This window comes from Meles meles, chromosome 17 (genome assembly GCF_922984935.1).
Source record: "Meles meles chromosome 17, mMelMel3.1 paternal haplotype, whole genome shotgun sequence".
NCBI classification, from domain to species: domain Eukaryota; kingdom Metazoa; phylum Chordata; class Mammalia; order Carnivora; family Mustelidae; genus Meles; species Meles meles.
The window spans coordinates 47,491,401-47,515,574 of NC_060082.1; the positions used below are offsets into that span (position 1 = coordinate 47,491,401).

A 24,174-nucleotide genomic window follows, 5' to 3' on the forward strand; every position below is an offset into this window, starting at 1 on the left:
GAGAGAGAGACATAGAGAGAGCACAAGCAGGGGTAGTGGGAGAGGGAGAAGCAGGCCTCCCGCCAAGCAGAGAGCCTGATGTGGGGCTCGATCCCAGGATCCTGGGATCATGACCTGAGCCAGAGGCAGACGCTTAGCAACTGAGCCATCCAGGCGCCCCTCATAATTAGTTTCTAAGCAAATTACATAAAACTAGATTAGATTTTATTTCGCTTCTTAAATTTCCATCTCTCTCTCTCTTTTTTTTTTAGAGATTTTTAAAATTAATTTATTTAACACAGAGAGATACAAACTTTGACACAGAGAGAGCAGCAGGGAGAGGGAGGAGAAGCAGGCTCCCCGCTGAGCAGGAAGCCAGATGTGGGGCTCAATCCCAGAACCCAGGGATCATGACCTGAACCAAAGGCAGACATTTAACCAACTGAGCCACCCAGCTCCCCCTTCTTAACTTTCTCTTACTGAAGTTTCTTACTTCACTACTTATTTTAGTGAAGTAAAACAAACTAGAGCAACAAAATCCAAAAATTCTTCCGTAGTTGTATAAGCATTGGATTTGTATCACACATATACTGTGAGAGCAAACTAATAAAAGTCACGAGTTTAAAACACTGTAAAGCACTCACCCCATATTGAATATCACAAAGTGCTATGGAAAAAAATATTTATTGTAGTATTTTATGTGTTACAACAAATAAAAGTAGAACCATGTCAAGACGTTTAATTCAGCTTTTAGAGGAAATTTTATAGTGATTTCAGAACTCTACGCAAATACTTCATATGCCTTAAATTTTTTTTGGACTGGAATTTAGGCAATATAAAAAGATCAACAGACTATATAAATACACAAACAAATACCTTAGTGGACTTGGATTTAAGTTATTTACTTCTAAAGAAAAGGCTTAAAACGTGTTAAGGATAGTTGGCTCAAAAACTAAAAATACACTCCCCTCCAAAAAACTATTACCTTTGCAATTATTCAAACATATCAGTAAGAAATAGATCAATTTTAATGACATTCTGAAAAGTGATAGGACAAAAGTTGTATTTAGCAAAAATTATTTTTTTAGTATATGAATAAATATATAAACCATATATGAATAAATATACACACAAACAGATTATAGGGAAAACACACAAATCTATTTTGTTGAATGGTATGTTGTAAATATTTGATCCATTTTTAATTAATTTATATTGTATTTTTATCATTTTTTTAAAATTCTTGGGGTTGATATTTCAATTTTACTAGTGGCGATGAAGTTATAACATTAGTACATTTACTTCCTTCTTTTTCAAAATGAAAATTTTAAGGTTATGACTTTACATTTGATTTTAACTTTGGCCCACACACCATACATTTTGATATGTAATATCCTTATTTTTATTATTTTCTAAATAGTAGGAAAATGAAAACATATTCTTTGACCTACCTGTTAACTAGAATGGTATTTTTAAATTTGCCTGGGGTTGGGGTTTAGGCATTAAAAGTTTGTTACATGTTTCCAGCTTTATTGTATTGTGGGAAGGAATTTTAACCTTATTTTTAAGTTACTAATGATTGCTTTGTTGTTTAGTATAAGGTTAATTTTGGTAAACTTTATACAAATTTGAAAAAGAGGAGTATTATTTATTTGAGCCTAAAGAACTAATGTGTATTGATTCATTCAATTATATGAACTGAAAGCACGTATAAACCAGGGGAAATATTTTAAAAACTCATAAATGGTGATTTAAAATTTGGGTTATTATTTATTTATTCAATTAAAATTGTGTCTGCTTGAAATAATCACTTTAACTATGAAGTCAGAGGAAATTCAAACACACCTGGAGCATAAAAAAAGAGGCTTCACAAATTTTTAAAAAAGGAAAAAGCAAAGGCTCATCTTTACAAGAGTTACCTCTGAAAACAGTAGCTGGAAAGAGTTTAATTTACTTATTGTGTCCTCACACTGATATTAATAGGTATTTTAATCTTTAAAAACTTCATTAACAATGAGCACTGGGTATTGTACTTTGTACCTAAACAATGAATCTTGGAACACTGCATCAAAAAGTAATGATGTATTTTATGGTGAGTGACATAACACAACAAAAATAAAATAAAATAAAACAAAAAAACAATGAAAATATTTCAATGCTGATTCTTAGGTATTTTTTTAGTTGTCTGAATACAAAGAAAAAAAGATTTTTTCTGTTATAAAAATATACTTGTAAATATTTTGCTATTTTAAATAATGAACAGATTTCCAACTCTCATCAGGTTAACACTAAATAATGTAGCTCATATGGAGATTAGTTTTGAGTGAAGACCATTTGCAAGTTGAGAAATAAGCAGAATAGTCACAAGACACAAACGAACCCCATAAATGGGATCTACAGCCAAAGTATAAATACTAATAACCACAAGATGAGGGGATGATTGGCAACACATTAATTATTTTGGCTATCTTAATAAAATCTTTCTTTCTCACACATGCATTTGATCACAGCCTTTCTTTTGCCCACAGCAATAATCAGAGCCTCCATATTATATTAGAAGAGTAAGTATACCTACACGCTACACACTCACTCACACACACACATACACACACCCCACACACACTCCACTTTGGATTGCTGGTTTTGCATGACTTCGACTTTCATCCTATTTCTTCTCAATGGTCTTCTCTCTTTGCCTTGGCAATGTAGCTGATTGAAATAATTCATGTTAAATAACCTACCATGGACAGTGAGCTTGGCGCTTGTGCTGCTCGATCCTGCTGCGTTTGCTGCCATGCACGTGTACTGGCCGGCATCATCAGGCTGAGCGAACGCTATCTGCAGAGCGCCAGAGCTGAGGATGCGCTGGCGGACCGATTCCACAACCGCATGCCCATCTTTGTGCCAGGTAATGTCAGGGGGTGGGAGGCCATCTGCCTCACACGGTAGGGAGATGGGCTTATCCACAGCAGTGATATATTCCTTTGGATGGGGGCTAATGACTGGAGGAACTGAAAGATACAAAGTGTAAACTTCATCTTAAAAGCATAATGGTACCATTTAGACACCACATTTAGACACTGACAGTACCACTCTAGCAAAGGGAAGTCACAGAAAGAAATGAAATCCCGACTTCACCATATTATCAATCAAAGGATCACTACACTTTGTTTTCACTGGAAAATTCCTTCTTAAAATTTTTTTTATTACCTTAGGTTAGTCATCATACAGTACATCATTAGTTTTTGATGAGTGTTCCAAGAGTCATTGTTTGCACGTAACACCCAGTGCTCCATGTAATATGTGCCCGTCTTAATACCCATCACCAGGTTCACCCATTCCCCCCACCCCCACCCCACCTTCCCCTCTAAAACCCTCAATTTGTTTCCCAGAGTCCACAGTCTCTCATGGTTTGGCTCTCCCTCCGATTTCCCCACCTTCATTTCCCCCATCCTGCTCCTAATGTCTTCCATGCTATTCCTTATGTTCCACAAAAAGTGAAACGATGTAATTGTCTTTCTCACTTGATTTATCTCCCTTAGCATAATCTCTTCTAGTCCCACCCATGTTGATGCCAATGTTGGGTATTCATCCCTTCTGATGGCTGAGTGCTATTCCATTGTGTATATGAACCATATCTTCTTTATCTGTTCATCTGTCGAAGGGCATCTCAGCTCCTTCCACAGTTTGGCTATAGTGGACATTGCTGCTAGGAACACTGGGGTGCATGTGGCCCTCCTTTTCACTCCATCTGTATCTTTGGGGTAAATACCCGGTAGTGCAATTGCTGGGTTATAGGGTAGCTCTATTTTTAACCTTTTGAGGAACCTCTCCACTGGGAAAAGAAAATTCTTTGAGCCATTTTCAGAAAATTACTGCCAGCATAGCCAACAAATATAAATGATAATTTTAAATGAAACATAAACATGTATTCCTGAGGTACTGCATGTCTAAAAGTTTTAGGTTGTGTCAACAGAGGCATTTTATTTAATATACTGTATTATGAGATTCACTTCAGCTACTTAAACTTTCAGACTAGACCCCTTCAAGGTTTGGAAATTATTCAACGGCTCAGAGATACTTTTACTCAAGTATTCCTACCGTGCTTAGTATCTCAAATACAGCGGCTATATTTAACAAAGTATTGCTTGAATGACTGAATAAATAAATGAGTAGATCATGGAAAAGAATTATATATACAAAACTCTTCCCACTTCTTCTGAAAGCTGTGGAAGAGCTTACGATAAGGCGTTCTCGATGTTTCCAGTAGGTTGATTACCAATTAGGTATGGCCCGGATAGTTTACTGAGCCTCAAAAAAATATTAAATGATTATAAGAGAACAATCGAGCACACGCCAGGAATAACCGACCACAAGCACACAGGAAAGAAAGAAGAGTATGATTCATCTGTGTCAATACAAGTCTAGAGACAGTGACAAGGTGCAGAGAACAACAATGACAGTAAAAATATCCCTTTCAGCATGTGCGGGAAAAACCCACAAAAACAAACAAACAAACAAACAAACCAAAACAAACTACTACCCATTCAGAAAGCTAAAGAGAGAAACAAGGCAAATAATATTGCAGTCAAATGCTCTACCACTGAGCTATACCACCAAGGCAAATAATGTTGATTATTACCACATACTACCTGGGAAATGAATCAGAAATGAGATCTCTGAGAGCTCCACTGAGCCAAGTAATGCCCTGTGTGTAGCAAGTTCTGAGGACCTAGAACTATCTGCTGTGTCTCCACGGTTATGGAGAAATGGTCAACCACAAAATAAAATCTTATTTTATTTTATTTATTTTTAAAGATTTTATTTATTTATTTGAGAGAGAACAAGAGAGTGTGTGTGTGCAAGAGTGGGTGGGGGGCAGAGTGAGAGGGAGAAACAGACGTGGGGCTTGATCCAGGACCCTGAGATCATGACCTGAGCTGAAGTCAGATGCTTAACCAACTGAGCCACCTAGACATTCTGAGACCAAATCTTAAAAACACTAGTAGTGATGAGTAAAATGAAATCAACAAGTTGTGAAAAAAATTATGAATAACCGTATCAGCTAACCTTATTTGGTTGTGTTTGTGCTTTCCATTACATACTGTATGTACAAGGAGGGAGATTGGTTTCAGAATTTTCATGCCTCTAAAGCGTGCAGTTATCTCTGTTTGCTTTTGAAATGTTGAAATGTTATTAATCATTTAATGTGTTTCTTTGTCCTGTAATTGCTCATATCAATAATTTTAATCAATTAGTGAAGGAAAAATCCCTGCAAATGGAAATGTTCTTTCCATGACCTCCATGTTGCCAAAACCAATGATTATTTATTGGTTCTTATCCAATTGATCTCTCACTTCCATTCAACAAAGCGTCCACTCCCTTCTTGAAACACTCTCCTCTCCTAGCCTCCATCAAGTTTCCCGGTAACATCTCTGCCTCCTCCTTTGTACTCTTCTCCAGCATCCTCTCTTTTCTCAGACCTTTAAACAATGCAGAATGATGGGTCTTTATCCTTAGCTCTTTTCTCTGTACAAATTCTGATCCAGTCTTGTGGATTAAAATACACTGATTACTTCCAAATTTATATCTTACACTCTATTTCTCCCTTGAGCTCTGAATCCATAAATATTCAACTCAATTTGATATCTCTATTAGGATTTGTCATACTTTCCCACAACTCATAGGATCAATCAGAAATTATGTTTTCCTTCCTCCAAAGCCAGTTCCTCCCCCTTGCATTATCATTTCCCCATGGCACTATCATCTATCTACTCACTATCTCAAGCCCGAAGCCCAGGAAACATCATTAATTCCTCTCTTTTCCTAACCTCCCAAATCTGATTCATCACTCCTCCTGGCAGTTACACCTCCTGGAAGTATCTTAAAGCCACCTCTTTTTCCATTTACCCTTGTGACTTACATAGCCACTCTCCCTTCCAGCCAGGCTGTAACACGCTGCCGTGAGGACCTGAATAGCACCTTCGGCTCCAGTCTTGCTCCTTCATCATCTACATGGCCCCAAACGAGATCTTCCTAAAACCAAATGAGCATCTTGGCTAAACCCTTAAAGTCTCCCACTGCACAGAGAAGAAACTTTAAACTTCCTGTGGTCCTTCCGACCTTCTATGTATTGGCTCACGTTTTCTGACTTCCTTTACGTTTTGCCAACCTTCTCCTCCATCACTCTCTACCACATTTGCCAGGTTTCTTTCCTTATTTTCTCCTGCTGTGGGCCCACCGCATGTGCTGTCCTCTCTCCCTTGGACACGCTGCCACATTTGCAAGGTCCATCCTAGCTTATCACTCGGGTCTCGGCCAAAACGGTACCCCTTTGGAGAAGCCTACTTCTTAAAGCCTACTTTAACCACTCATGTTACATGGTCTCCACATTTCCCCATTCTTCCCCATCTCAGCCTTTTTTTTTCTGCTTAGCATATGTCAGAATTCATAATTATTTCATTTATTGTGGTAGTTAAGTTTTTTCCCTTCTGCCCACCATAAGGGAAGGGTCAATGTATTTCCACTTATTGATGCAATAAATATTTGTTGAGAAAATGTTAGCGATATAAAGAAATTAGATTTATAATGTACAGTTAAGTAAGCTTTACTATAGTCAATAATATACCATAGGAAAATCATACTTTACGGAAATTTGAAATCAGCTAATGCAAATTCAGAAGCTCAGAACCTACTTCCAGGTCACAAAAATAATACATGCAAGATACGAATATTATATCAAGAAAATAACCATTAAATGTGAAAAGACCCTGCTTTGTCTACAAAATAATTTTTTCCCATCAAGTTGGTTAACTGAAACTGCAATTTTTTTGTTTTATGATCTTTTATGTATGATTTTTAAAAATGTATGATTTGTTTTTAAATGGATATTAGAACCTAGTGTTTCATAAATGTATCCAATGTGGTATTATGAAGAGATTGGTTTTAAAAGTTACCTTAAGCATGTGCTACAACGAAACAGAGTACCATATGAAGTTCAGAGAAATACAAAATACCATGAGATGCCTCAGTTTTCTTATATAAACAATGACCCAGAAACCCCCAAGCATTAAATTTTCTTCTTCATAAGGGTAACTGAAAAAACACATTGTATAACGTAATATGAGAATGTTGAGAACTATGGTAGCATCGTTATTTTAGATAGATGAACTTTTGGTGTACACCTTGTTACAAGCATCTTTGCAACAAAGACATAGAAATTTACTATTTAGGTACCTTGAACATTTAATTTGATTTTGCCTAAGGCTGTACCAGCTGGATTCTGAGCCACGCACATGTAAGTACCAGCATCTTCTCTGACAGCTCTGGAGATCTGCAAGCCGCCGGCGGGAAGAACTGCGTGGCTTTTGCCTGCATCAGTTATGAAAGCACAGAGAAGAATTTTTATTAAAATTTTTTTCATTAAAAAAATCATCCTGACTTCTGAATTGTGAAACACTGATTTGCTGTAATTTTCTTGATAGAAACAGTGGTAGGTACCTGCAGTGACGACATTGATGCCTTCTTTTTGCCAAGTAATGAAAGGACTGGGGGTCCCTGTTGCTTCACACGGTAATAAGATGGGATTGTTTACAATGACGTCGAGTTCACTTGGCTGAGGCTGAATGACTGGAGGCTCTATAGGAACCAGCAGAAAAAGCAATGGCACCAGTTAGTGGCAGAATTGTCTAAAAGTAGCCATGAAGTTAATCATGCCTGGATTCCTATTTCAATGTTATTAGTGATTTGAATCTCCAGAGGAAAGGAGAACATTGGCCACATTACATTTTTTTTGAGTCTTGCTTCCGTAGGCAGATTCCATTAGAAGAACTCCATTAGGAGACTAGAAGCAGGCACAGATTATAGACGTTCAAGAAAAAAATAATTTAGGGGTTGTTCTGTGTGATTTTTCATCTGTATGCTTTTCTTCATTTATTGAAAAATATTGAAAAATATTTATCAGTCTTTCATATCCCCCAGATATTACTGTGGTTCATAAGTCTAGACAGTGCATCCTTTTAAGAATAAATATGACTTGAAGAAAAAACAAGTTTTTAATGAATTAAATGACCTTCCATACCCTGGACATAAAGGGTCACATGTCGATGTGCAGAACCAGCTGCGTTCCTGGCAACACAGGTATATTTTCCGGCATGGTTTAACTGAGTGGCAAATATTTCAATTGCTCCTAAAAAGGAAAAAGTATTTATGTATATAGAACATCCATTTTTCTGTAACCATTTTTCTGGCTCGATAAACTATGTCACTCTGATTTTGTGTTTTCACCACCATAGCACAGTGACGCTTGGCTTATACTCATACTTGTACCCCCTGAAGGGCCTAGCGCAGTGCCTTTTGATCATTATTAATAGCTTTATTTACGCAAAATTTATATGCCATAAAATTCACCCATTTAAATGTACAATTTTATGATTTTAGTATCTTTCCAGAGTCATGCAACTCTCACAAGCTAATTTTGAGAACATTTCTATTACCCTAAATGGAAATCTCTTTCCATTTACAGTCACTTCTCATTCCCAGCCCCAGCCCCATGCAATTACGAATTTCTTCTTCTTCTTCATATATTTGCCTTTTCTGAACATTTCATGTGGATGCAATCATACAGCTGTCCTTTGTGTCTGATTTCTTTCACTGTGAGCAGTTTCTGAGTTTCATCTGTTGTAGCATGCGCCAGTATTTTTATTCCACTTTATTGAAAAATAGAATTTCATTGTGTGGATTAGCCACATTTTGTTTATTCTTTCATCAGTTGATGGACATTTGGATTGTTTCTACTTTCTCTATTGTGAATCATGCTGTATGAACATTTGCATACAAGTCTTAGTGTGGACATGTGGTTTCATTTTTCTGGGTAGATGCCTAGGAATGGCGTGTTGGGTCATATGGTAACTCTTGTTTAATATTTTGAGAACGTTCCAAAGTGTTCTCTTAACACAGTACCTTGTGCTGAAGGGTAGTTAATTTCTATTTTATGATTTTAATTGCTACCAAATCTATACACATTTCAGAGACAGCCAAAATACTTGGCTTTGAGAGCCAAGTTCTACCCTGAGAACAATCTTCCATCATTTCCGTTCTATTGAAAAAATAAACAAATTCCCTTAGAATAATATGCACAAATGCATAAAACCCCAGATGTTAGCTGCTACTTTAGTTCATCTCTAGTGTAGCTTCCCAATACAAAACACCAATGCGTATTACCTATATTTTCATTTAGATGAATTATTACTTTTCTCTTTCAGTACATAAATTCTATAAATGATGGCTACTTCCACTCTCAAAAATTATCCATCCTAGCACTTATCATCCAGCCTTACCTGCTCAGTTATAAAAACCCTGAAAACAAAAATCTTGAAAACAAAAACCTTCAAAAACCCTCCCAGTTCTATAGCCTCAGAAACTCAGTGGAATATATAACTAAATTTAGGCACTAGATCTTTATTAAATGAAGGGAGATTCTTTTTGGCCAATAGAAAGAGTGTGGTTCACTCAAAGGCAACCAGTGAATTCGTGAAACTTCAGGATTAGTAAATATGCACTTCAAATCCCCGTGATCATTCTTATTATATTCAGCTATTGTGATTTTGTTTTCAGACTTTTTTTTTTCTCTCCCTTTGTCTAGTTCCTCTTCCCATTCTAACTGTATTTTTTTTTCCCCAGATGTGTAAGTCTAGGAATGAAATGTATTTTATTTTTTTATTTTGGTGCAACAAAAGGCCAGGTAAGGTCATCCATTAATAACTAGTCTCATCATAGATGTATAATGACTGAGCCTGGTCTTACCTGAGGACAGAATTCTGTAACCGTCTCCCCTGGGATGTAGTCTTATACCATTTTTTGTCCAGTGAATTGAGGGAAATGGAACTCCTGAAGCAGTGCAGGTGATTACAGTGGGGGCATGTTTGGTTACAACGAAGTCCGTAGGCTCATCGGCTATGGAAGGTGGAACTAAAACAACAGTAACAGTAATTAAGAAGCACACATTTCCAACACTTACAGGTTTCCAAAGCCTTATCATATATCTTTCTCTTTCTACACTGAAAGTTAGTAAATGGAAAAGGAAGCCCTCTTGGGAAGTAGTGGGATGATGAAATGCATCATTATAATAACTGTTAATCCACATACTAAGCCAGTTCTACCTTGGACAGTGAGATCCACAGTTCTCTTATCCTCCCCAGCATCATTTGTCACGGTGCACTCGTAAGTTGCTGTGTCATCCACAGAAGGGGAAATAATGACCAGTGAACCAGAAGAAAGGAGCCTAGAAGAGAAATTTCAGAGCAATGATGTACCACAGGTCAATTTTCATAAATGTTGTTTCAACCACAACACGGTACCATGTTGTGAACTGAAGGAAATGGAATTCTTTCCTCATATTAAAACGAGGAATCAGACTTCTTTGTGTATGGGCAATGGGTTAATAGAGCCTCAACATGGAGATTTAGAGGAAGCAGTTGTGTAGAAGGATTGCTTGAAGAGGGACTCCTGCATTTTCTGATTGCTTATATCATGATCAACCATGCTCTCCTAAGTGAAATACAGGAAAATGAGTATGCTGATGGCAGCCACTGTTTATTGAACATAGAATACATTCCAGAACCATCTCAACTTCTTCACATAAACTACCTCTAATGTCACGAATTTTGCAGATTGGCATTCAATTATTTCCGTTGACAGACTGGTAATTACAAGTCCATCTGTCTTACATGTTGCCCTGCTTTGCATGTCTCCTTACATGTGTTGAACACTTTTGAGATGCCTAGTATATATATATATATCAATAAAAGTCTTTTCCCTAACTTCTAACCTAAAACTAACGTGATCTGGATCACTTCAAATGCTTAAGAGGTCTAGTAAATGTACATATGTTTTTCAAAATAAATCTAAATGAAATATCTATTTCCTTACTTCAAGGTGTGCTCTGATAGAATAAAAATGATTCGATTCAATGGGAATACATTTGACATGCTTTTCTTTAATGGTATTGCACATTTTCTACATAGTATATATCTTCCAATCACTAGACTTCCAGTACCCAAAGGTTTAAAGGGTGAGAAAGAGAGAAACAACAGAATTTCAAGTGAAACACTCCTCATTTCATATTTCCTAATGTATAAGAATTGATTATTATCAAAGTAGATCTACAAGAACATTTCTTTTTAGTATTGTGGTAATTCCCTTGACAAGATATCTGTTAACTTAACTGAGATACAAGAAATGGTCCTCATTTACAACATCAGAAATTCCTAGTGATTGGGGCACCTGGGTGGCTCAGTGGGTTAAAGCCTCTGCCTTCAGCTCAGGTCATGATCTCAGGGTCCTGGGATTGAGCCCCGCATCTCTGCTCAGCAGGGAGCCTGCTTTCCTCTCACTCTCTGCCTGCCTCTCTGCCTACTTGTGATCTCTGTCAAATAAATAAATAAAATCTTTAAAAAAAAGAAAGAAAGAAATTCCTAGTGATTAAAGTGTTAGCTTTTAAAAAAACATATGCTCTTATATTATGAACTATTGGAAGTAAAGCTGAAGAAATGCAAAAATGGGAGAAAAAGGATGTTTTTCCTCCCTACCCATGCTACCAAATACCTAAGTTGTATTTCAAGGTTTAGAATTTGATTTTTATTCTATAGCTATAGGTAGTATTATTTTTACAGAATAGTTTTTCCCTTATACCAAATATTTTCATTCTTTCTTTCTATAAAATTCCAAAAGAGGCTAAGAAAAATAAAGCAGAATAGGAATCTAATTTTGTAGCTCTCTCTGATCATCATCCACAGGGCTTATGGATAGAAAAGTTGAACTCATAATTCAGAACAAGCTTTTAGACTGAAAAACTAGTTCCACGTTAAGAAAAATATACATTCTCTACATACTAGCTAATTCTTTATACTTTATATAAATGCTGTCCCCATTGACAGAGATGAAATGTTAATTCTTTTTAAAATTGTGTTTCTAAATAGTGGGTGGGGTTTTTCAGTTAAATGATTCCTTACCTGTATGAATTCTGATTTTGGTCCACATTAAGAAGATGCCCATTTTTCCTCCACCTGATTGATGGTTTTGGTATCCCAGCAGCCTCACAAGCCAGAGTAGTTTGAACATTTACTGTTACAGTTATGTTGGTAGGACCCAGAGCAATGGATGGAGGAACTAAAATAAAGCCAGCAAATAAGAGGGAAACATAGTCAGCAAGCGGTATGCCATCTGATGTATTTCTGCCAGATTGAAATTAATCACTGGTAACTTGCTACATAGTTACAAACACAAGAAGACTCTGAATTTAGTGTTGTGATGGTGCTAGCCACAATGAGGAGAAAACATGGGTATTGACTGTTCACAATAGCGTATGGTACATTTATATAGCCCTGGACATCAAGGTCTTCATGAACTCACAGGTTTAGGCCATCAGAGAATATTTAACCCAAAGATCAGAAACTGTTCCTACAAGTGTATTTACCATGGACTTGTAAATCTATTCGCCTGCGGTCTGTTCCAGCAGCATTGGTAGCCATACACAAATATCGCCCAGTATCTGCCACATGCGCCGACTGGATATGAAGGAATCCATTTTCCAAGATGGAGTATCTACAAGAAGGAACACAAGCGAAGTTCTTGGAATCAGCTTTTGTTTTCTGATTATCTGAATTTTGACTAAGAGTATGTTAAAAGACATAAATCCACTTTTAGTCTTTTTCCTGCTTTAGAAATTTACAATACCCTTGGTGGAAAAAAGGGATATTCTGCAAAGGTGCATAACAGATGGACTCGTGATCTTGGATGAATTATGATTATGTGTTGACCATACGCCATAGAGTGACGCTTTTAAAATGGTATATTTTGATTTTCATATTAAGATAAAGAACAAATTCTAAATGTAACAAGACCAAAATAACACACTGGGAAAGATTTAGGGATTCATACTTCAGTTATTACAGTATTTTTCATCCTTTTCCAGAATTGTTACCTTGCATGACTTGCAGATAGAACAGCTCCATCCTTTCTCCATGTTATCCTTGGGGCTGGCACACCCTCAGCAAGGCATTCCAATACAGTTGACGCATTTAAGTGGATGACAAGACTCTGGGGGCCACTCTTTATGTTTGGAGGAACTGCACAAGAGATGCACGTGGAAAGCTTCACTCATATCAACAATACAGCCTGAACTAAGACTCTGAAGAGGTAACACAAGGTTAGCTTTGAGTCAAATGTATAGCTTTGCCCACAGCTAATTCAGGTTAGTAGAAATAGAATTGGGGTTTAATTCCTAAAGTCTTATTCAAGATACTCAGTGTTTAAAAATAAAGCACGGATGGGGGAAGGAGGTTTTAAATCCCCGATATGGTGTGTGAAATCTGGCTTTGTAGGAGAGATGCTTGAACATGCATCAGCTCTGGTCTGATGCAAATTAAAGATGATATTTCTTATTTCTCTTTGGCCAAATAATGGTCTGAGAATGTTAACACTGGAACAACTTCACTTTAAATAGAGAACAGAAAGTGGGCTGTTCTAATGAAAAGCACATCTGTGATTAATCATGTAAGTCTCAGAGCATGTATTTTATTAATCATTGAGTTCATATGGGAATAGAAAACCTGAATTTTAATTTTAGTGTTAGAGATATTAGTTGTGTGGGTCATCCAATATCCTATGAAGTTTTATATATTAAAAAACCAGAGAGACTGTGATGGGGTAAAATCTGTATTATCTTCCCAAATATTGGCAAGTTTTGATGTTTAGATTTTAGATTGGAAAGAATCACAGTCCCACGGCAGTCTCTGTCTAGTGCATATATACTCAAACACCAACATGAATAAAGGTGAACTAAATAATGAACCACCTGTCATCCATAACCTTAGTGTGACTTCCTCAATGACTCTGATATGAATGACACAAAATGTCAGGATATGTTGATAACAACTGGACGTTGATTATCCTCTAAGATAATGTATCTTTAATTTTTTTGAAATATGGGTTGAATAATAACAATTATACAAATACTACATGTTGTCTTTTTGAAAAAATAGGATAACCACAAGAATTCACTGAGTGTGCCTCTAAGAAATAAAAATGTTACTATTTCTTGGAATGCCCTTGGCTAAATTTTTAAACTGTGAAACAACTGTTAATTTTTCTTACCATTTACAGTGAGAATAAATTCTCTTGTAGTCTTTCCTGCAATGTTGCTGGCCACACAAGTATAATTGGCTGTATCACTTAGATCTGCGTTATTAATTTGCAAGTATCTCCCTCCAGATAGGATTCGTACTCGAGGTGTTGCCTAGATTCAGCAAGCAAAATTTACCATTAAAATACCAGAAAAAGAGAGTATTACTTTATAACATCAAAAAGTAACTATAGTGAGCTGTGGGTTGTCTCTCTTCCGGTAGGCTTTGTCTGTGCCCCCTACCATTACTCTGGGATCAGAACTCCTTGGGAGCTATTTCTATGTGCGTGCTTAAGACAAGGGCACAATCAAGATTCCCAGTTCTCCTGGCCACAATAATCTGGATACTCAAGGATGAGCAGGTGACTAATGCTGGGCCCCTGAGAGCCCTCTGCAAGACTTTGTTGGAAGTGTTGGCGGATAAGACCACATTTTCTTTTTTTTTTTTGTATCTCTCTGGTAGTGAGGGTGACATAGGCTGGTGGCAGTTTTATTACCATGTGTGGACAGCTCTGAATCTAAAACAAACCAAGCAGAGTTGAGATTCAGAGAAAAAAAAAAAACACAGATGCTTGATTACACGAGGAGAACCGCTGGACCTAGCAATACCTAAAACCCAAGTTCACCAATCCCTGTAGGTCATAACTGCCTTTAAAAAAAATTGTTGGGGGCCCCTGGGTGGCTCAGTGGGTTAAGCTTCTGCCTTCAGCTCAGGTCATGATCTCAGGGTCCTGGGATCAAGTCCCACATCTGGTTCTCTGCTCAGCAGGGAGCCTGCCTCCCTCCCTCTTTTTCTGCTTCCTTCTCTGCCTACTTGTGATCTCTGTCAAGTAAATAAATAAAATCTTTAAAAAAATTGTTGGTTTGAGTTTGAATTCTGCCACTTACAGTTGAAAGTTCCATGACTAATAAACTAATGATCTCTTAACATTTGAAAAATAAGTAAATAAATGATTTTAGTCTGCAAATATTTGTTAGGCATTTATTTTGTGCCCAGGCATGGGACCAAGAATTATGAGAATATAGAGACAATGAAACCTAATCTTTGTTATTAAGTCTAATTGGAAAAATAGATGTAAACAAGTAGTTCTGTATAAGTTAAGAAGCATGACGTTCATAATCATTAAGAAATGCCAGGTAGAATCAACGACTACTATTTTCTGGTTGAGCCAAAGAAGAAACTACTTCAGGGAGAGCCTAAGTAAGATTTCTCTGCCATGTGGGCTCTGTACCACATAGATATACAGTTGACCTTCGAACTGCATGGGTCCATTTATATGTGGATTTAAAAAAAAAAAATACAATGCAGTACTATAACATATTTTCTCTTCCTCATGATTTTGTTAACATTTTCCTTTCCTTATTGTAAAAATACATTACATAACATATATAACATACAAAATATGTGTTGATCGACAGTTAATGTTATTGGTAAAGCTTTGGGCCAACAACAGATTATTAGCAAAATTTTGTCCAAAGTATATGCAGACTTCTGACTGAGTGTGTATGGGGTCAGTGCCTCTGACCTCCATGTTGTTCTAGGGTCAACCGTATATTCCTAATGAAAAAAGTGTTCATGCTAAAATGTTCAGTTTAGCCCCATTTCTCTACACCTATTTTTTTTTTTTTAGCATGTTGTCTATTTACTTGAGAGAGAGAGAGAGCACATAAACGGGGAAGGGCAGAGGGAGAGGGAGAAGCAAGTTCCCTGACTGAGCAGGGAGCCCAACGGGGGACTTGATCCCACGACCCTGGGATCATGACCTGAGCTAAGGGTAGACATTTAACAGACTGAACCACCCAGCACCCCTCTCTAGCGCCCCCACTAATAGCTATGGGAGCTATTAGTGATTATATTTTATTACCTCTGATGAGAATATGTGATTTCTTAAACATGTATGTTAAGTTCTACAAAACATATATTTGTAAATTTATTTATATGGATAAAGCAGGGTTTTAGGCTAATAAAAAATTTCAGAGTTGATTCTTATAATGTTTTTGTCCCATGAACATCAGTAAGGTCTGCTAAGCCATCAAGTCTCACGACAATTTTTCCTGGTTCTCTTCTCATTGGCCACCCGTGATTCTTCCAAATCGGACTTCTTTCTTCAGACAGACTCAGTCTCAGCTGCTGCTGCTGTTTCCTGCTCCATGCCGAGCACCAGAGCCCTGTGCCTGCATTCTCTCCGCCTCCCACCTGACACGTGAATTCAACCTTCCTATCTTTCCACCTCTGTGGAAAACAGTCAGCCTTTTGTCCAAGGCTCATCTCTTCATCTGTGACCAGGATCCCATTCCCTCTCTGTCCAACACACATTGCTTATAAACCTCTCCATCTCCTATATCTTCAGTTGCTTTCTTTCAGTAAATAGACATATAAAATCTCTTTTATATTTCAAGAATATGGGTTATGGACATTGGGGAAGGTATGTGCTAGGGTGAGTGCTGTGAAGTGTGTAAACCTGGCGATTCACAGAACTGCACCCCTGGGGCTAATAATACATTATCTGTTAATTAAAAATTTAAAAAAATTTTTTTAAAATGCCATAATTATTTCCATTCCCTCTTCTTCCTTAACACCCGCAACAACTGTAACGTATCTTTTCCTTTGATCACTCTACCGAAGAACAATTCTTCTGATCTTTAATCACATCTGTGTATTGCTACAACCGCGGACACAATTTAATTTTCACCTTAACGGACTCTGTTAACCACTTCCTCTCCTTTTCTTGGTGTTTAGTGCACCAACGTCTCCTGTACTTAATTCTATGTCTCTGAGTCCTCCCTCTCAGTTCTGATCTTCTTTTCTTCTTCCTTTGCTCACCTTATAAATATTAGTATTAGTGCCTTAGACTCTGTTTTCATTTACAGGTTATCTCATACTGGAAGCTTCCTCGTCAACTTCATACAAACCTATGGATTTCACAACTACTCATACCGTGGAAGACTATCACGTCAAAAATGTTTTTGATGAAGTAGGGACCCGTATTTCTTAGTATTTTTCAGAATCTCCACTTGGGTAATATATTGGTAATTCAAACTCAAAATATCTGAAACTGAACTCGTCTTTTTTCATTACTGTTGAATTCACCCTGTGCCAGAACTAATATCACTTGATCATTGATTAGCCTAACTTGTCCATCACCAACATTCATTCAGTCTCTATATGAACAACTAATAGTTGTTTTTTTGTTTTTTGTTTTTGGGTTTTTTTTTTGTTTGTTTTTGTTTTTGTTTTTTTAAAGAGACAGTGCATAGGCAGGTGAGTGGGAGTTAGGGAGAAGGAAGGGGAGAAGGAGAGAATCTTAAGCAGACTCTGCAATGGGGGCACAGCCCATCGTGGGGCTCAGTTCCACAACCCTGAGATCGTGACCTGAGCCAAAACCAAGAGCCAGTCGCTTAACTGACTGCCCCACCCAGGTGACTCTGAACACCTAATAGTTTTGACTGAAATGGACACACAGGAGATATAACTGTGGAGAAAAAGTAAGAATATGAAGGGTCTTGTGAGCTAAGTTGGGTAGTTTAACCTGAATCCTGAAATCTGTGGGGAATCATCAAAGGATTTTGATCAAGGCCTACTTTGGCCACATTAAGATACTTTGCAATTCCTGCTAGAGCAGCTTTCCTTTTCCTGTAATGGCTTTGTAGATGCAATTACCTGTGATTAGAATCCCCTTCTTCTTTCCTACCCAGCATCTACCCATCATCTAAAACTGAACTCGTGCTTTCCAAGAGGCTCCCCTGAGTTTTCCTTACCCTGCCGTCTCAGTTACTTGCTCCTTCTCTGTTTTCATAAAATGCTGTACCTCACTCTAACATCTGAGTCGTATCCATGCTCTAATCTTTGATGTACTTCTATGTCTTTTCAAGTAGACTTTGAGTTCCTTGAGGGTCATATCTATCCCAGCAGCAATTATAGTGTCCACCGTTATAGTGGGGGTACACAACAAATAGAGAAACTGAGGCACGGGAAGGTTAAGTGAGGACAATAATTTGGCATGTAAGTAACTCTCAGAATCCAGTCTTGTTTTAGTCCTTTGGTATGGTTTGGTGGTGGTGGAAGTCCTTCTGCCTTAGGTGTTAGGGGACTAATCTCCTTTTATTTATTTATTTTTTAAAAAGATTTTATTTATTTTTTTGACAGACAGAGATCACAAGTAGGCAGAGAGACAGGCAGAGAAAGAGAGGAGGAAGCAGGCTACCCGCTGAGCAGAGAGCCCGATGCAGGGCTCGATCCCAGAACCCTTGGATCATGACCTGAGCGGAAGGCAGAGGCTTTAACCCACTGAGACACACAGGTGCCCCATTAATCTCCTTTATAATTAGCACAGTGTAACACCCACAGGTTATATAAACAGGATGAGGAAGAATAAAAGAGGGGAGGGGAAGCACAAGTACTAGGATAAGAACAATCAGAACATTCAAAGTCAAAGCTTTGAGCCAACCCTAAAAGGCTATTCAGGATCCTGGGCTGTGACACTCTGTGATAGCAGACAGATACCCCATGAGCTTGGGAAGCTTTAGAGAGCCAATAAGTGTGTTTTTCAAGGATTCCAATTCTATATTCCTGGTATCCAAGGTATCACATAGATCCTGGGAGTCCCTCCTCAGGCCCCAGTTTATTCCAGAAAAATTCAGTAAGAAGTCTGCCCATGTGAGACTTGGCGGGACAGGTCAGTTCTTTTGAGAGTTGGATGATTTCTTTCTTCTCAAGTAAAGAAACAGCTGAATGTTTCAAATCCAATTTTAATCCATGGGCTCCAGGATATAACATTTTGCATCAATTTACAGAGTGTCTGAATCAGAATACCTATCTTTTACTCATAACTAGTTAGTAACTACCCAAGCACAGGTTGAGAAAAGAAGGCTGACTGAAAGACCCTGTGCTCACCCTTCCAATGTCAAATAATAGTAGCCTGACGTTGTTTGGTTTTGTCTACCTACCAAAGACTCTACAGCTGATTTTTTTTTTTTCCTTCAAAGTGGATTTATGGAACTTAGCAAAACTTACCTGTAACCGTTCTCCATTTTTAAGCCAGGTGATTACAGGTGGGGGCACGGCATCTGATTTGCATTCCAATGTCACTTGTCTGTTCCGTAACACAGTGAAATCCTGGGACTCATCAGGTCCAGCAATATTAGGGGGTACTGGGTATGAGAAAAAACATGTCAGAGGCTTTCAATAAACAAGACATAAAAATGATCTGAATTATCTTACACTTTCAACAAGTGTTGCTTCTGTTATACAAAATTAGAGGCATAAACTTAAGACATTACTTGTTCAATTTGTGGTACAAATGGTTACCCATAGTAGACTTTTTATTAAAAAAGTCTTACTCTGTACTTTCACATACATAAAGTAATGAAATTCTTCCAACAGTTACATGAATGACAGGCTAAGTAATATAATCATAATATCATCACCATTTAACAGGTAAATAAACTAAGGCACAAAGAAGGGATTTCTTGTCCAGGTTCCACAGTTGGTACGAGTTTTCTCTGAACATCAAATTTCCAAACTACTAAATCAGGGTCTGTTCTATCATAATATAGAGAAATGTAGACAGTTTCGTAATATTCAGAAATATATCTTTTTAATGTGACTTTTATATGCAGAATTTACATGTCAATTAGTGGCAAGGTCTAATTTGTGTGTAGGGCTCATAGGAGGAAGGGAGGCACCTAAAATATAGACAAGTTGCGCTGCCTAGTCATCTAGGCTATGACAATGAAATAAGTAATTTCTGTTTGGCTTTTTAAATGTTCCTTTCCATAAATGGTAATTCTTATCTCTATGTTGAAATAATATTGACCTGAATCTAATTGGCCCAACTTTTCTAGAAGGTAGCTTGGCAATAAATCTTGAAGCTTTAAATGTGTATGTGTGTTTGTGTAATCAAGCAAGTGTACTTATAGAATTTTATCAAAATAAAAGAATTAAAGGGACAGGCCGATAGGCCAATATGTATGCACAAAGATGTCTATAACAGTATTCCTCATACTGGCAAAAATACAAGAACAGCTTAAATGTCCAAAAATTGGGAATGGATTAAATAAATGATAGCGTATTCATAATATGGGACACTGGGCCATCACTAAAAAATGTTATAAAGATACGTTTTTTGACATGAAAACATGTTTATTAAACCATTAAGAGAGATGAAAAACAAGTTTGATACTATATGCTGTAGGGTACATTTCTGTGAGAACACACATGTATGCAAAAAAGCCTTTGTGTAATGAGACTGGATGATATATTTTCTTCTTTACTGTAATTTACAGTCTATGATTTTAAATAAAGAGCTATGAATTATTTGTGCAGAAACAAATGAATGAGTCAGAAAGTCCACTGAAGTATTTCCAAAAAGCACTTGATCAGCGAGATATAAGAATCAGATTTACAAAATACATATTTCCTTATACATAAACATATCTTATGGTGTGCTAGGGAGTTGCCCTGTGTTCCTTCAATTATGGCTTCTGGATAGGTATTAGTATATGATAGATGGCAGGCTATTTTGCCAAATTTACCATGCACTCTCACTAAATATTCTTTATCATCATCTCCTGCAGTACTGGACGCCAGGCACGTGTATCTTCCTGTATCCTCCACCTGCAAAGTCCAAATAAGTGAATTACACAATGTTAACACGTCAGGTTTTGTGAAGAGAATAAGTAAGTATTCACTAGAATGAATATAAAGTCTCCCACGAAACAAGGTATCATGAAGATAGCACAACAAATCAAATTTAATAAACTGCTTTCGCTTTTGTGATTAGCTCTCTGCCAAGCTACGTTTTAAGAGGGTTTCAATATTTGATCTCAAAATGTTTGCAGGTTAGGTATATTTAATGATCTCAGAAAAGGCAAGTATATATAGAACCTAGTACCAGATGTCACAGACGAGACGCACAATGTTTATTGAACAAATAAGTATTCATGGATGTAAATGGTAGACTTACAAGTTCAATTGGCATCTTCCTGAAGAAAATGAAATACAATTTATTTAATAAACAAATAAAATATCAGGTTACTTAAAGTGCATTAATACCATATTTTGAATGCATCTTTGGTAAATGTGGGGAAACAAAAGAGCTATATTATATAATCTGGCTGTAAATTGTCAGACTGACAGCATGATCTACTATTACCTGACTAAAACCAGAAACATTTCCTTAAAAACCCTGTGCATAGTTTCCACTGCAAGTGTTAGTCTTCCTTCGTATGTTTGACACTGTGTAGACACAGCCCATGCTTACGTACGCATAAAATATACTCTGGAAAACAGATGATCTTACTTCTGTGAAAAACAATGTCTTTTGGAAAAGCAGAAAAATCCCGTTTTCATTTATTTTACTACTTGAACATTCTTAGAATATTGTGAATTTTTAAATTCTTACATTCAAAACTGACTTTATAGGTATAGAAAAACTTTTTGGTAGGCTGCAAAACCTCCTTCAAAAAAATTTAAGACTAGTATGTTTGCAAAAATACTTCAATTCAACTTTAAGAAGAATGACACTCGCAGAGTCCTTCGATTAAGAGTTTAAAGTAATGTACTGAGGCCTAGAGAATAATTTGTGTATTTCCCATCATATGTTGAGAGCCTTTAAAACTCAACTTTTCTCGATCAACTCATTTTATTCCCAAGTACTATTGCCCTCTCTACTTGTTTTGACTTAACCAAACTTGAACCGTCACTCATGTCTACTCTTAAATCTTGCCTCCTCCAATAAATACTTCCTGATAATTTGTGCCTTTCTGTATGCCTACAGTCATCATTGGTAGCTATATTTTCTAGACTGTGTTCTGTTCATAGGGTGTCCGAAAAGTTAGAGTCCATCAAATTTCTCTAGAGTAGTATTTTGCAGTATTGTTGACATGTACTATGGCTCACAGAGGAGAGAAAGGTATCGTATATAAAGTTTTCCAATTCTCTTTGGTCACAGAATTTCCCCCATTGGAATAACTCACAGAACCAGTGTTTGGGGGCACCTGGGTGGCTCAGTTGGTTGGGCGGCTGCGTTCGGCTCAGGTCATGATCCTGGGATCGAGTCCCGTATCAGGCTCCCTGCTCGGCGGGGAGCCTGCTTCTCCCTCTGACCCTTCCTTTTCTCATACATTCTCTCTCTCAAATAAATAAATAAAATTTAAAAAAAAAAGAACTAGTGTTTGATGGAAGCTACTTTAGGAAACTCCTGTCTCTACCACGCAATTTAGAATTTGCAAAGCTTCCAATATGTGTCAGGCATAACTGTATGTTACAGATCCATACACGCGAAGACAGAGTCCCGATAAGTAAAATATAATGTAATAAGTGAAATATAATGTATAATGTGCAAGATGCCCTGAAGACACAGGAGCAGAGGAACCAAGGTCAGTCTTGGGACTTGATAATATTTAATTTTCTACTTCTAAAATATGTAAGAATGGTTTTCTTACTGTTTCTCTTCTTAATTTTGTCATCTGTTTAGTTTTATATCCTCTAGACAACTGGAAACTTCTCGAAGGCTGAGACATATTTTAGGTATTATGTTTGTATTCTCCACAATAGCTGCCTCCTGTAGGTCACCATCTAATAATGTGATCTTTTGTTAATTAAACCCAACTATATAATGTTTCAATTTAAGACCTACTATGATGGGGCCTTAATCTTCCTTTTAAGCTTTATCATTATTCTTTTGTATTTACAATTCTATTCCACACAGTTCCCTGTCTCCTTATGTAACAAAATTCTTTTGGCTCCTTTTTTATCGGTTGAAATTATAACATTTGAAGATTTTCATTCAGTAAGTAGTTTGACAGCTAACCCAATTTTCTCAGAGCTACTGCTATGTTTGACGGAGAGGAGAGAAGGGAATGGAAGGCGTGTTTTCCTTGATATGAGAAACAAGGAACGTGCTGAGTTCCACTGGTGGCCTCTGAAGCAGAAGTAGGATGGAGACCAGCTCTGTCACTGAACAGTGGTGAGTACTTGGCCGGCAAGTACTTGATCCCTCTGTGCCTGTTTCTGGTTGTGTAGAATGGAGATAAAGACTGTCTCACAGAGTTGTCATGAGAGTCACCGGTGTGACAGAGCCCAGAGTCGAACACAGGACTGACACGGTAGACAAGTCATAGCCCTTAGCTCTCTTTTTTCAGGTCCCTTTCCTTCCTCTTTCCTCAGTGAAAATGCACACAGAATATAATTAAATAATTTGTTATTCCATATTTAAAGGGATGATGATTATCACACCAATAGCAGCAGGAGAAACCATTCTAACTCCATTTAACACTATAACATGCCTGTGGCACTGGTCTAAGCATATCATCTTTTTTTTTTTTAAGTTTTATTTATTTGACAGACAGAGATCACAAGGAGACAGAGAGGAAGGCACAGAGAAAGGAAGGGAAGCAGGCTCCCTGCTGCACAGAGAACCCAACACGGGGCTCGATCCCAGGACTCTGGGATCATGACCTGAGCTGAAGGCAGAGGCTTAACCCACTGAGTCACCCAGGTGCCCCTAAGCATATCATCTTAAATGATCTTTTAAATCCTCAAGTGGAGTAATAAGGTATTATTACTATTTTTATCCCAAAGTTACAGACGGGGTTATTAGGGCACAGATGGAGAATATCTGTAATATAAGGTTCGTTGTTGTGAGTAAAACAGAAGACTGCTATGGTAAGGCATCCCAGACATACATCTCTTTAATATATTTACGTTTCTGATGAATTTCCTCAAACACAAACTAAAAGAACAACTTTACTGAATTGAGTGTTTGAAAAATTGTATCTCTTTAGATTTTTATGTCTGCTAGTTAATTCTGGAGACCAAAATTGCTCTTTGAGGCCTCATATGTATATATATTGAACAGCTTTTCGCCAGTTCTGTAAAGAGCTACATGGCACAAATTAAGAACTTGGGGAAATACTCTCTTATGGCCCCTTGAAAAAACTTGCAAAAATTAAAGTGTCTTGCTTTCTTCCAAGTTTCATCTGATACTTCCACTGCTCCTCTTCGTCTATCC

General features: G+C 37.3%; 1 protein-coding gene across 1 annotated transcript in view; it reads right to left on the reverse strand.

Moving 5' to 3' along the window:
* HMCN1 (hemicentin 1) overlaps positions 1-24,174 on the reverse strand; it is a 498,146-nt gene that overhangs the window by 57,350 nt on the left and 416,622 nt on the right. The window contains exons 70-81 of the mRNA XM_045983171.1: positions 20,696-20,777; positions 19,176-19,312; positions 14,134-14,275; positions 12,962-13,106; positions 12,455-12,582; positions 11,991-12,147; positions 10,140-10,261; positions 9,784-9,948; positions 8,060-8,167; positions 7,480-7,617; positions 7,216-7,350; positions 2,721-2,990 (exon numbers count right to left, since the gene is read on the reverse strand). Coding sequence (XP_045839127.1) covers positions 2,721-2,990; positions 7,216-7,350; positions 7,480-7,617; positions 8,060-8,167; positions 9,784-9,948; positions 10,140-10,261; positions 11,991-12,147; positions 12,455-12,582; positions 12,962-13,106; positions 14,134-14,275; positions 19,176-19,312; positions 20,696-20,777 — 1,729 coding nt within the window. The remainder of the gene's footprint in view (positions 1-2,720; positions 2,991-7,215; positions 7,351-7,479; positions 7,618-8,059; positions 8,168-9,783; positions 9,949-10,139; positions 10,262-11,990; positions 12,148-12,454; positions 12,583-12,961; positions 13,107-14,133; positions 14,276-19,175; positions 19,313-20,695; positions 20,778-24,174) is intronic.